A 13,419-nucleotide genomic window follows, 5' to 3' on the forward strand; every position below is an offset into this window, starting at 1 on the left:
GCAAGCAGCACCGAGAACAATAAATACTGTAATAAATAGAGAACCCCCTGTCCCACGGCACTGCTGCGGCACCAGGCGGTGCAGCCGGGGTCCTGGAGTGCCTGCCCGGCTCTGCTCTTCCCAGGGCATGTGCCAGTGCCCCTCTACTATGACAAAGTCAGCCCTGTCCCACAGAAGCAGCTGATATTGGGGACAGGGCATTGCAGTCCTTGATGGTGCTCTCACAGCAGCAGGTAAGAGTGGCTGTGTCCAGCTCTACTGTCCATCATGCCGGCTCGACGCTGAACCTTGCAGAGGTTCAAAAAAGCTGAGGGGCAGCCCCACAGCCAGGGCTGTGGAACAGGGGGCAGATGTCAGGCTGGAGTGTCACAGAGCCCCTAGCAGACAAGGTGGCCTTGGAGATTCAGCACCACGGCAGCAGCACAACCTTCAGAAGAACAGGATGTGTTCCTGGAGCGTGGACTGGGTGCAGTGCCAGGACCACCTTGAGGCCCTCACAGGTTGGAGAAGACAGGCAGGGTGAAGCCCTTTTCGTGTTGGGCGTGAGGAAGGGCTGTTCTGGTGAGCAGCAAAGTGGTCCCAGAGACTCACAGAAGCCAAGGGAAGCTGCAGGTGGGTGGAAACCAAGGGCTGAACCACGCCGGTAGGATGGGACAGCGTCACAGGCCCCAGTGGCCCTGAGCTTGTTGCCGGGGCCCGCGTCCCTGCCAGGTTGGAGGCTGGAGCCAGTGGCCAGTTGTCACACAGTCCCGTGGCCCAGTGTGTGCAGACAAGCGGCGTTTGGTGTCCTGCGTGGGGAGCGTGTGAGGCCTGGCTCAGATGGGCTTGTACAGCAGCGTGGTGACGTACTTCTTCTTGTAGCGGTGCGTGGCACTGAGCACCATCACGCCATCCTGAGGGAGACAGCGTCAGCACCTGGGGCCAGGGCACCCCTGGGGCTCAGGGAGCTGCCCCAGCCTGTCCCTGCCGCCCCCACTCCCACAGCCAGTCCAATGCACAACAGGGCAGCGGGGCAGAGCTAGGGCAGGGTCTGATCCATGCTTAGCTCCCCCATGCTGCAGGGAGGCGGCTGAAGGGAATTGTCAGGAGGTCACACCCTCTGCCCCTGTGCGTGCCAGCCCTCACCAGGCAGCCAGCTCCCATCTGCACCCCCAGCTGAGCAGGTTCTGCTCCCTGTAGGTGCTGCAGGCTCCTGGGAGCCAGAGCAGCTCCACACCTGCAGCCTTGTGGGACCTGTGCTTACCTTGATGGAGAGCGCGTAGAGGTGATTGAGCATGACGTGGTTGGGCTCGGGCAGCAGGGCTGGGTCACACTAGGAGGAGAGGAGTGTCAGAGGGGAACAGCAGAGCCCTGATCCCCCTGCCCCTGCCAGCACAGGGAGCTGCTGTCTCAGGCAGCTTGAGCTGCCACTGCCTCTGGCTGTTCTGAACAGGCACAGAGCTCAGCTAAGCACCAGAGGCCAAATCAGTGTGGAAAATGGGACAAGTGACACTTTTCCTAGGAAATGCCAAGGGCTAGACCCCAGCCAAGGGCAGCCCAGGCTCCCTGCCAACAGGACTCCCTTTGTGACCCCAGTGTGGCTCTGTCAGTGGGCAGTATGCTGGTACACACCGAGATGTTGGTGTCCTTGTTGAGGATGACCTGGAGGAGGTGGGGTGGGAGGATGGGTGGGGATTTGAAGCGCTCTTCAGGCCGGTACACGTACATCTCCTGGCCATAAGGTCCTGGTGGGGAGCTGGATAAATCTAGAGACAAGACAAAGGCAGAGACATGAAATGACTGAAGCAGGATGGGCGAACACAGAGCAGCTCCCAAGAAGCTGAGAGGGACTCAGCAAGGTCTTTCAAGCACAAACATCCTCCACAAGCCATGGGCAGGGATCTATTCTATAGCAACAGGTCAGCCTTTTCACAGCAGAAAAAGCAGCTGGGTGAGCCCATGGCAATTCCAAGCAGGGCTGTAAGCTGGTACATGCACTGACACAATACAGGCACCCCATGTTACCCATCACAAGACCCCTCAAGCACATGGCTCAGCCAGGTCCCTCTCCCTGCAGGAAGCAGCTGGCATGCTCCAGAGCTGTGCCCTCAGCAGCAGGGGCACGGGGAGCAGGCTGCTCTAGGTGCTGCCTGATGAGGAGGTCCAGGGAAGGCAAACAGAAACTCTACACTGAGCAGCTGTTCCAAACAGGGGAGGGACCTCGGGAGCTCGTGGTCACTGAAAGCTGGACTGGCCACATCCCCAGACACATCTGATCTGAACCTTTGGGAACAGCCAGCCCCCAGAAGGGCTCCATCTCCTTGGGCTGCTGCTGCTTGCTGGCTTCTCTCCAGCAGAGCCTCTCTTGCCCAGGCTGGGAAAGGACATGGAGCTGAGCTGTACCTGAGATGGGGCTGTACCAGGGACACACACACGACTGAGCTTCCTGCCAGCATTTCACACTGAGCCAGCACCACCAGTGCCTGTGTGGTAACCCAACCTGCTGCTGTAACACAAGCAGACAGGGAGGTTTGCAATGTGCTAGCACTGGTACAAATTACCTTGGCATGAAAACCAAGAGTAGGTGCTGAAAATAAACTGGATCCTGCTATCACCTAGCTTGTACCCTGGATCAGATGACTTACAGTTGATCAGACAGAAAGGGCTGATGTTCCTGGCATTTCCCAGTCTGAAATGGCTCCCTCAGCCACGCACTGCAGCAGCTCTGCTCTGGGATGGTGCTAGCACAGAACAAGTTACACCAACACAGCCCCTCCAGAGGGATGAGGCCTCAGCTGTGGGCTGCCCAACACTGCTCACCCCCAGTGAAGGCTCACACCTCTGCCCAGGGGGTCTGTGCACCCAGAGCAGGGAGTCTCAGAGCAGAGGAGGTGGGAAATAGCACATGCAAAGCTCTAATGCCACAAAACTCACCCCGACCTGAGGTTTCTGAGCTTTCCAGGGAATCCACCTTCAATGCATCAAACACCTCGAAGTCAGACTTCTTGACGTGGATGAGGTTGTTTATCGTCCCCATCTGGCTGGTAACCACAGGCTGGAAAGAACTGGAGTGAGAATCTTCCTATGTTCAGCTCCAACTGAGGCACATTCAGTGCTTCCTAGATCCTCCCAGCCCAAGCTGTCTTTGCTGCAACACTACCTCTGAGCACAGGAGGCTGGTGTCCCTCTCTGTCCTACACTTGTAGACCTCTGCTGTTACCCCAGGAGGATTTTCCTTTATCACAGACTCCTACATCACCTCCTATTTCCATCCTCCATCCTGCTACATGCCCATGGGTAGGTGTGTTGCCCTTCCCATGCTGCTCCTCCATGATTCAGTTTGGAAGAGAACCTCTAAGTGAGTGCTGACCTCATGGCCCATCTTCCCATTGCCAATTCTCAGTGGGACTTGACGGCCTTCTGGCATTTCCCTGCTCTTTCCCAATGCTTCCCCATAAATCATGACTACGTCCAGAGGAAGCAGCCTCTGAAATGACTCAGGGGATGGAGGTGTGCCTTTTGTTTCAGGAGACAGTCTCTGCTCTCCCTGTTCCCTCTCTGCTGCAGTTACATCCTGTCTAGTTCCCTGAAGAAGACAAGATCTGAAGGGATAAAGCTTGGAGCATTACCTCTGATGGATCGTGAACCCACTGGCCATCCACAAAAAATTTGTACTGGTGCTCTCCTTCTGGAAGGTCCAGGATAGCAACAAAGTCATTGTGGCTGTGCAGAGAGAACAGATGTGCAAAGGCATCAGCCTGTTGATGCTCTGAATGCTGCTCTTCCATAGGGCCCTAGGAACCAGCACTGCCCAGCCCCTCTACCCCTCATGCAGGGTCAGGCTTGCTCATCATCAGTGACCCAAGGCATGGCCATGACAGGCACCAGCATTCCAATGCTCCTTTGAGCATTCCACGGCTCAAAGCCCTGGCATTCCAGCTGCAAGTGCCAGTCCCGCCCTCCGTGCCCTGAGAAAGTGGAGGTGACAGACACCCTGCGCAAGACAGGCTACGAAGAACACGTGGGCAAAGCTCCTGCCCTGTGCTGGCACAGCAGGACAAGAGCAAGTGGGACAGCTCTGTTTGTCAAATCTGAAATTGAGATAAACTCATTCCAGATTAATTGCTAGAGTCCTACATGAGCTTCCATGTAAGTCACAGATGTGCTGCAGAACAGTGAGAACATCATTAGGGCAGGAAGATATGTGAGGGACAAACAACTAACACTCACTGGCAGCCATACAACTAGGCATGGGGTAATGCTGCAGCCAAGGGAAGAGCTGACAGCTTCCAGAGGGCTGCTGCATACCTGGGCAGGGCTCTGCTGCCAGCACTGGCTGCTGTGTGACATCCAGCTGGGCAGGCGAAGTGGCCCATCCCGTCCTGTCCTTGTTTCACAACTTCCCACTGTCCCTGCAGCACCATGCAGGGATGGAGCTGACTATGTATTTGCCTCAGACCCACAGCTTGAGTGAGCAGAGAAAAGCCAAGAGAGCAAAGGAAAATGTTCTCTGCTCTGGAGCAGACATGAACATAGAGTAAATGACTTGAGGGACTGGCTACCTCTTGATGAGTGGGATCTTGGTGCTCCAGTTGTTGAAGGATCCGGAGATGAAGACCTCCTTGCCTCCATCAGCCCAGCGTATGACAGTGGGACGAGCCTGTTGGGATGGTTTCACTGACTCCTCCAGATCTGGCTGCCACGACACAAACTCCTTGTCCCCAGGAATCTGGGCAAAGAAAACCAGAGAGATGTGACCGAATGAACACATTCACGCAGCTGGCCTCTACCAGCCACACACAGGAGCACCACAGAGCTCCTCCAGGCCCCCAGCTCCCCAGAGACGCCTGGCACGGCTGGAAGCACAGCCCCACACACAGGCAGTGTGCTGAGGCTCTGGAGGGCAGGCAGGGAAGGCAGCAGCCAGCCCCTACCTTGGAGTCGTGGGAGCTGAAGACGCTGGGGTCGTCGGTGCTGCCCACCATGATCTTGTGCGGGTGCTCCTTGGCGGGGTGGGAGGCACCGGAGCCGTCGGAGCGCTGGGACTTGGAGCCATGGCGTTCCCCTGACACCCGCTCGCTGGTGGTGTTCCCCATGGCCCCTCAGCAGCCCCTGGCAGGGACACACAACAACACTCTGCCTTTGCCCACAGCCCTGGCAGCAAGGAGAGGAGCAAAAGAGCCGTCTCCCAAATGTTCTTTGCCAGTGGAGATGAACAGCAACCCTAAAAAAGGCCCCAAGTTCATTTCCACTACCAAGTTTGGGAGCTGAATGGGAATGCAACAAACAAACAGCTTGACCTAATTATAGCCACATCCTTAAAACCATAACTCTAGTTAAGCTGGTAATTGTTAAGACTCCAAAACCAATACGACTTCACCTGTGTCCCACATCAACCCTTGGCACCCAACAGAGTAGAGCTGATGGGAAAAATAAAGCCAACCTTTATTGTCAAATCAACTGCCTGGTGTTAACAGAGCCTCTTTCACAGTCCTGCAGTCAGCTCTACAGACAACCCAGCAAGAAAACAGCCAGGGAGTGAAAGTAGCAGCTGTTTTACAGCTCCCAACAAGTCTCCGAGAGCTCGCAGGCAGAAGAGCAGAGCCTTGTGCCTGCAAAGGCGACAGGGAGCATTTAAAGTGTCCGAATGGAATCGCCCAGGCTGGAGCTTGTCCAAGGAGCAGGGCTAATGCTGTGGTGTCTGTAAAAAGCTCAGCTCTCAGCAGCATTCACTTATGATTCACCAGGCAAGTCACCGTGTCAGCTGCAGCACAGCACAGCACAGCAAGGAGGACCATTTGTTGTCACCTAGCCAGCACCTGCCCAGCTCTCTGCAGGGACACGGTGAGGGAAGGGCAGCCCTGGCCACCTCAGTGTCCCTCTGCAGCTGGAGATGGCCCCCATGCCCAATCTCACCCAGTGCAGAGAAAGCAAAACACAACTGACCAAGCCATGAACAACCACACGCCTTTTAGGATAAACAACAAAGTCACTGCAAGCTACACAGGATCTTCAGGCCTTACCCTCTTTCCAGGAGCTGAGATGGACTGGGGTTTTTGCCCACTTCCAGGCTTACTTTGCAGCTTTCAGCTTACTGTGGGATCTGCAGAGCAAGCAAGGGGACAGCCAGCCTTGCTTCATGTGCTCACTTGTGACATTTGGAGGTTTGTTTAAAAGATCAAGTTATATGAAGGGTGCCAAGTGAGGCTGCCAGCCAAAGCCAGGCTTTAGAACATTATGGAGCAATTACTACAGTATTTCTTAAATCCTGAGGGCTAAAAGGCAGCTCATGTGGGCAGCTAAGCCATACCCTCACCCCTCTCAGTGCAGATCAAGTACACCTGAAGATCCAGGTCAAATGAGCTGCACCTCTTGCTCTGGCATCTTTCCCCTCTGCTCTGCAGAGGCTCAGACAGCTCCTCACAAAAACTGCCCCTGTACCACCAGACCTGCTGCTGAGGAGTTTCCTCTCCAGTATCTCCACTGAGGCTCCCTTACTTCTCATCTATAGGGAGGAAGGTGGGAAAAGCTCAACTTCCCTTGTAGCAGGACAGACCTGGGAGATATGTGCAGATGTTACCAGGTGTGAAGCTTCCCTTTCTCTTCTCTAAAAGTATTCCCGTCCCTCTGTCCCTTACAGGTTACGCTCTCCAAACAATCCCTGAGGTTTATCTCAGGTTCCTGTCTGGCGTGTGCCATCTGCATCCCCTGCATCACACACACAGGCACCCGGCCTGTGCCAGGACAGGTCTTTGTGCACAGCCTGAAATACCTGGCTTTGCTGAATTAACTTTTACAGCTCAAACCCTCCTGCATCCAGGCCAGCCCTTGTAGCACAGGGAGATGGTGTGACACAGGTATACCCAAGTCAAGGATGGAAATGCTGCCCACACCACAGCCCCAGCAAACCTCCACAACATCTCCGTACATCCCAGTCTGGCAGCAAGCCCCTGCCTGCCTGCCCCATCACCAGGGCCCTTTGGCTCCAGCCAGCCCCAGCTTCTCATGTGGAGAACGACATGTGAATTACACCCATTCCCCTCCCCGGGATGTGCCACGCTTGCTGCCTCTCCCACCCGGCCAGTGACCGCGCTGGGAAGCACTGGCAGGCAGCCCGAAGGGGCTTCTGCAAGAGGGATGGGATGGGGTCTGTCCGGGAGCACCGGCAGGCATTCATTCCCAGGGGGTTTGAGGGATGGGGTCTGTCCGGGAGTATGGCAGGCATTCATTCCCGGGGGCTCTGAGGGAGGGATGGGGTCTGTTCGGGAGTATGGCAGGCATTCATTCCCAGGGCTCTGAGGGAGGGATGGGGTCTGTTCGGGAGTATGGCAGGCATTCATTCCCGGGGGCTCTGAGGGAGGGATGGGGTGCAGCATCTCGCCGGGCTGACACCACCCGGGGAAGCCGGATCCGCCCGGACTCTCCCTCTTTCGGAGACGGGAACCAGAGCTGAGCCCTGAGCTCGCCGTAAGGTTAAGGGGATGAGCTGGGTAAGCGGGGGCGGAAAATCTGCCTCCGAGCAGGCAGGGCTGGGGCTGGGGCTCTGCTCGGCGGAGGCGGTGGCGGGGCTGTCACGGCGGGCTCGGCCCACGGGCAGCCGCGGGTCTGCCGAGGCCCGGGGGAGGAGCGGGACACACCGGCAGGGCCGGGCCCTCCCGAAGGGCTGCCAGACGGGGTCTGCCCGCTGCGGGGTCCAGGACACCGCGACACCGCTACACCGCGGGGACGCGCAGCCACGCCCCACCCACCGCCTCCCGCAGCGGCGCCCAGGGAGCCGACACCCTCACCCCCACCAGTGACACCCGCCCCGCCGTCCCCGGGCCCGGGCCCGGCCCGACCCCACCTGCCGCTGCCGCCGCCGCCGCCCCGCTCTCCGCCTCCGTCCAAGATGGCGCCACCCCCCGCCGGCCGCTGCGGGGCGCTCTGACCCGCCCCCGCCGCGCTCCGCGGCCGCGCCCCGCCCCCGACCCGCGGCCCCGCCGCCGGGCACCCGCCATGTTTGCTGCGGGCGGCCGGCCCGCCGCTGGCAGGGGCGCGCGGGGCGGGGGCCGCGCCGTCTCAGCCGCCGGCGGCCATGTCTGCTGCGGGCCGGGCTGAGGGGGCTGCGGGGTGCCGGCGGGACCCCCAGGATGGAGCTCAGACTGACGCAGCCAGGCACTGTGCTGTCCGGTCCCTGCGGCACGGCGACAAGCTTTATTGCCTTTTCCCGAGGCCCCCGCTTGGGCGCGTTCCCAGTTTCTCCACCACCTCTGTGACCTAACCCATAGATAGAGCTCGTGGGGCTGCCGAGCCAGGACTTAGGGAGCTGCTCCCAGAGCAGACTCGGTGGTATCACAGAGGGAAAGCGCAACAGACCAGGCTGCACCTTCAAGGAACGGCTCCCTCCGTGCTCCGGCGCAGCTAGCAAGGGAAAGCCCAAGGGAAAAGGAGAAGACTGCCGGCAGCACCCGCTGTCTCCTTCCCTTTAGGCTAAGCAGAGAGCGAGACGTAGACGAGGGTGGCCACGATCATGCCGATGCTGAAGAGCACCGTGAGGACGTGGGGCAGGGCGCTGGGCCGGGCGGGGCGGCGGGCGGCCCGCGGCTGCAGGGCGCTGACCACGCGCTGCCGCTGGCTCAGGATGGCGGCCCTGGCTCCCGCCCACGCACCCGGGCCCCGCAGCCGGTACTGGTACGGCGTGCACGGACCGAAGGCCACCTCCATGGCCAGCCTGGGGTCCGTGAGGAACAGCGAGAGCAGGTTGGGCTTGACCCCCAGCTGGTGGGCGAGCTCGTCCATGTAAGGGATGTAATCCACCTGAATGGTGTGCCGCTGGCTCTTCACGTACCTGCGGGCAGCGAGGGAGGGAGAGCAGGAGGGTTTGGCACGGGCAGCACCGGGGGTGAGGGTGGCAGCGCCGTGCTGCGCCGGGGCCTTACCGCTCAGCCATTCTCTGCTTGGTTTGTGTGATTTCGGCCAGCATGTCAGCGGGTGGCGGCAGGCCCTGCAGCCCTGGGCAAAAGGAGGCTGGATCTGGAGGGTGGGCTGTGCTCCTGCCATAGTCTAGATGGCTCTGCAGCCCAGCCTGGCCCCTGTTCGCACGTGGGGCTTTTGGGACGTGCCACTACGTCAGGAGCAAGTGGGAGACATGGGCAAAGAAAATAACAGCAGGAAAGGAAAGGGAGAATGTGGTTGCAGGCAACAGGACTAATTAGTGACCCTCACAAGAGAAGAACAGTGCAAGAGCCGTAGAAAAATGCAAAGTGGGATTTTGTCCTCATGAAGAAGCAAAAGGAGGATAAAAAGGTGAGTCTGGAGAGGCAGCATGTGAGGGGATGCCACCAGCAATAACTCAGTCTTAGCATGGCTGGGGGAGCCCAGCTGCATCCCCCAAACTGCCCTGACTTACCTTTGAAGACGTAGATGGCCAAGCGACTCTGGAGCTCTGAGATGGGCATGACGGCTCCCCAGGGCTGGATGAGGCCAATGAAAGCCAGTGTTGGCTTCTCCAGATCAGGGGGGAACATGAATTTGTAGAGGGGAATCTCGTTCTCCACCACCTTCACGCAGCCCTCGAGGAACGGGAAGGAGAAGCTGTATCCTGTGGCAAAAACTATGGCATCGACATCTTCCCTGGTGCCATCCTCAAAGATGGCAGATGTCTCTGTGAACTCCTGGATGTTTGGCTTCACGCGCACCCTGCCCGAAATGATGCGGTTGGGCAGATCATCGTTGACAGTGGGGTGCGTGTCGAGGACCCTGGAAGGCACAGACAGACCTCGTTCAGGTCCTGGCAGGGGGATGGGCATTGCTGGAGCAGGTACCTGGGGTGCTGCTGGGGTGCTCACCCATGCTTGGGCTTTAGGCCATAGAGTGTGTGGTCAAAGCGGGCATTCAGCTTCCACTCCATTAAGGAATTCAGGATACTTTTAGGCACCAGGTTCTGGATGAGTTGCAGAAAGCGACTGGCATAGCTGACATCAAAGGGGTACCCATTGTCTGCCACCCGGTGCAGCACCCAGGACCCACGCCTGGTGCTGAGGAAAACCTGGAAGGAAGGTGAAGAGAGGTGGTGGCATGGCAGCATGCTCAGACTGGGCTGGGCCCCTGCTGTGCTCCCGGGACAGGGAAGCCAGCACAGCTACTGGGACCACAGTAGCCACCCCCACAGAGAGGGGACAGGGTGCTTGTGCCAGGTCCTGGAGGTTGGGGAGCCCACGGGGGATGGTGGGTGATGATCCCCCCTCTGGGGTCCCGTCCCTGTGAGCTCTCCCAGCACACCTGCTTGGCTGTGTGGCTCAGCTCCACTGCGATATCGATGCCTGAATTCCCAATGCCAACCACGACCACTCGTTTTCCAAAAAAAGGCTGAGGGTTCTTGTAGTCCCGGCTGTGCAGGTAGCAGCCCTCAAACTTCTCCAGCCCTGGAAGAGAGAGGGAAGCCATGCTGGGCTGGGATGTGGGAACAGGAGGGTGGCTGCCCCCTGTTCAGACTGGTGGTGTGTTTTGGGAACAAGCTAGCACCAGTGTGACCAACCGGAGCTATGCAGCCCTGGAGTAGGGCCCAGAGAGGTGGTGGCATCACCAGCATGGAAGATAGGTTAGCCCTGAGCATCCTGCTCTGACTTTGGGACTAGCCTGGCTTGGAACAGGGCTTGGACTGGAGAATTCCATGCTTCCATCCCAAAATTCTGCTGCAGATCGTGTCTGGTGCCATGCATTGCCAGTAGAGGAACAACCAGGGTCTGTGCCATCTTGCCAGACCCTGGTGGACAGTGTGCTCCAGCCTGTTCCCCAGCCGAAGAGGGCCTCCACAGCTGAAAGCTCTCCAGGCATTTTCCTCTGGCACCCAGAGGCAAGACCACCAGCAGTGCTGAGCCCTCCAGCCTTGGTGAGGAGCTGGAGGGCCCAGCAGGTGCTTGGCCAGCAGCGTGGGGAGGGAGCCTGTGTCAGGTGGGAGAGTCACGCTGGCAGCAGTGACATCTGCCAGCAGGATGCTTTGGACACTCTTGTGATCCCACCTAGTGTGTTAAAACTGCAGAAGCATTTAGGGATGCTAGGGAGCGGGCAAGCAGCCCACAGGGCAGTACCTGGGAAGGAGCTGAGGGGGAGATGAGCGTTGGTGTGGTGCCCGCTGCACACCAGCACGGCGTCGAAGACGGCCGCCTCCTGCTTCCCCTCGCTCTCCGTCACCACCTCCCACTGCCCGCTGCTGGTGAAGTCGGGGCGCTTGGACACGCGGCACACGCTGGTCTGGCACAGGACAGCGGCGTCAGGCACCCTGTGCCCCGCTCCCGCTGCCACCTCCCCCTCGGGCCCCAGGCCTCACCCTGAAGCGGATGTGACGGAGCAGGTCGAAGTGCTGGGCGTACATGCGGAAGTACTCCATGATCTTGGAGTTGTGCATGTAGTTGGGGAAGTCCTCGGGGATGGGGAAGTCGCTGAAGCACATCATCTCCTTGGAGGTGTTGATGATGACGGAGCGGTAGATGCTGGCACGGCCGTCCTCGGGGTGCTCCTGTGGGAGGGGGGCACAGCTCAGCGCTGCCCAGGCAATGATGGGCCACCTGCCTGTCCCGCCTGGCACCTCCCCCGTGGGTGCAGGATTAAGCCACAGGCTGTTGTAGCACCCATCCCTCCACCCAGCAACTCTCCTGTGGTTGAGACCCCCCACCCCAAAAACCAGGGATGTATCTCTGGACTGGTGGGAGCCAGGCAGTGGTGACAGTGGGTCATGGTGGTCTTGTGCCTCAGATTCCCCACTTCCACTCCTTGCCCCTATGAGGCAGTGCACTCCCAAAGCTCCTGTGGTGCTGTTGCCCTGGCTGCCACATCAGGTCTCACCAGTTGTGGAGGCAGCTCCAGTGCTTCCTGCTGAGTGGTTGCTCCTGCTTACCAGGTCTGTGCCTCGACAGCTAGATGCTGCTGCTCTGGTTCTGCTCCACCAACCCTGCCCCTGACCCACCACAGGTAGAACTAGTGGGCTGTGACAGATCCACCCCAGACCCCACTCTGACATGATGCCACCTGTTTTTCCCCAGGGCTCTCCCACATGCATATCAGAGCATGGTAGAAACACTGGTCATTTTGTTGGTGGGTCCATGGGATTAAAGTCAGCAGCTTCATTAGGTGGGGGCAGAGATAAGCTCCAGGATGGCTCCAAGGCAGGGAGAGCCAAGGCACAGAGAAGGCAGGACACGGTATCTCTGTGTGGGTGAGTGGCACAGAAGCAGAAAGAGGAGCAACCATGATTCCAGGAAAGGGCTAGGCAGAACGGGGACAAACAGTGGGGTCAGATAAAACAAGATAGGTAGGCAAGGGTTGGGCAGGACAGGTACAGACAGTGGAGTCAGATAAGATAGGCAGGCAAGGGCTGGGAGTGACCAAGAGCAAAATAGCAGAGGAAGGTGTGGATGAGATTGGGAAAGGAGGAATGGGAAAGGGGAAATCTATGCTGGGGGAGCAAGCCATGGATTGAAGTCCTTGGGGAGGCTTCATCCTGCTGCTGGTGAGCAGGAGCTGGGTCCTATGTGCCTGGCACACCAGCTGGTACTGCGCTGCCAAACCACTTTTACTTTCCTTGGTTTCCCTGGAAAGCTGCCTGCCGCACGCATGCAAAGCAGGGGAACGGTGCATGGTGATCTGCCAAGGACCGATCCCGAGCCCGTCCGTGCTGCTGCCAAGGAGCAGCCTGGCTGCTCGGGGCTTACCTCGAAGCGCCAGAGCCCCCCGATGTCCTTGCTCCTCTCAAAGCAGGTGGGCTCCAGCCCCTCATCCAGGCAGCATTTCAGGGCGCACAGGCCGGAGGCGCCGGCACCAATGACGGCCACTCTCCGAGCAGCCATGTCCCCTGGTGTGGTGGTGGCAGGGGTGTGGGAGAAGCTGTGGCCAGGAGGTGCAGAGCCAGGCGCGTCCCTCAAGGGAGACTGCCCACTGCTGATCGTTTTGAGGGTGACTGTCCCTATATTTCCTGTGGGTGGCCAAGGTGTCACAAGATGTTCTTCCAGACATGATCTACAGGTTTCTCTTACCTCCTTGCCACACCTCTTGGCTTGCCCTGCCCTCTGCAAGAGGTGCACTAAGTTCTGTAAGCATTTAATGATGCCGACAGTGCCCCAGGACTTCCTGGGCAGGGCAGAGATGTGGCTATGCTTTGGATTTCAGCAGGTTGTGGCGTGGAAGACAAACCTAGGGGATGGGGTGGGGGGGGGGCGCTGGCATGACCAGCCCAGGCATCTGATGGACAGGACCCACACCCTTTACCCACTCTGGGTCCCCAGCCCACCCAGCCACCTTCTGGAGGAGCTGTGTGCAGGTCACCAGGGTGGCACTGAGCTGTGCCATGTGACCACCAGGACCCACTGTGGCAGGACACACCTTGGGAGAGGCTGTCTCGCTGTGGAGCGTGTGTGCACGTCAGCCTATGGTGTAATAGGCCAGCGCTACAAGGCTGATCTCAAA

General features: G+C 58.8%; 2 protein-coding genes across 3 annotated transcripts; both read right to left on the reverse strand.

Moving 5' to 3' along the window:
• Positions 1-8: 8 nt before the first annotated feature.
• PRKAB2 (protein kinase AMP-activated non-catalytic subunit beta 2) lies at positions 9-5,075 on the reverse strand. Of its 2 annotated transcripts, none has more exons than XM_071435775.1 (7): positions 4,914-5,075; positions 4,542-4,708; positions 3,609-3,702; positions 2,920-3,034; positions 1,612-1,745; positions 1,244-1,312; positions 9-893 (listed from the first exon to the last, which is right to left on the reverse strand). In XM_071435775.1, exons 1-7 carry the CDS (start codon positions 5,073-5,075, stop codon positions 816-818), a joined length of 819 nt encoding a protein of 272 aa, XP_071291876.1. In that variant the 3' UTR covers positions 9-815. The 2 variants fall into 2 exon arrangements, with proteins under 2 accessions (XP_071291876.1, XP_071291875.1); XM_071435774.1 differs by having other exon boundaries at positions 2,914-3,034.
• On the reverse strand, positions 4,962-13,111 carry LOC139594108 (flavin-containing monooxygenase 5-like). Its single transcript, XM_071435772.1, has 9 exons — positions 12,669-13,111; positions 11,288-11,476; positions 11,049-11,211; positions 10,240-10,382; positions 9,807-10,006; positions 9,368-9,717; positions 8,898-8,970; positions 8,345-8,806; positions 4,962-5,091 (listed from the first exon to the last, which is right to left on the reverse strand). The coding sequence occupies exons 1-8, from the start codon at positions 12,801-12,803 to the stop codon at positions 8,449-8,451; spliced, it is 1,611 nt and encodes a 536-aa protein (XP_071291873.1). The 5' UTR covers positions 12,804-13,111; the 3' UTR covers positions 4,962-5,091; positions 8,345-8,448.
• Positions 13,112-13,419: the final 308 nt, after the last annotated feature.

This window comes from Agelaius tricolor, unplaced genomic scaffold (assembly GCF_023055355.1).
Source record: "Agelaius tricolor isolate 1412-34295 unplaced genomic scaffold, bAgeTri1.0.p SCAF_11, whole genome shotgun sequence".
Taxonomy (NCBI): domain Eukaryota; kingdom Metazoa; phylum Chordata; class Aves; order Passeriformes; family Icteridae; genus Agelaius; species Agelaius tricolor.

Excerpts from the sequence above, each read along its gene's own strand:
- LOC139594108 (XM_071435772.1), bottom strand. The coding sequence starts at position 12,803 with ATGGCTGCTCGGAGAGTGGCCGTCATTGGTGCCGGCGCCTCCGGCCTG. Across the intron at positions 11,477-12,668 it reads GGGGGCTCTGGCGCTTCGAG|GAGCACCCCGAGGACGGCCG; the intron begins GTAAGCCCCGAG and ends CCCCTCCCACAG. Across the intron at positions 8,971-9,367 it reads GGCCATCTACGTCTTCAAAG|GGCTGCAGGGCCTGCCGCCA; the intron begins GTAAGTCAGGGC and ends CCTTTTGCCCAG.
- PRKAB2 (XM_071435774.1), bottom strand. The coding sequence starts at position 5,075 with ATGGGGAACACCACCAGCGAGCGGGTGTCAGGGGAACGCCATGGCTCC. Across the intron at positions 3,035-3,608 it reads GGGTTCACGATCCATCAGAG|CCTGTGGTTACCAGCCAGAT; the intron begins GTAATGCTCCAA and ends AGTTCTTTCCAG. Across the intron at positions 1,746-2,913 it reads CTCAGAAACCTCAGGTCGGG|ATTTATCCAGCTCCCCACCA; the intron begins GTGAGTTTTGTG and ends TCTTGTCTCTAG.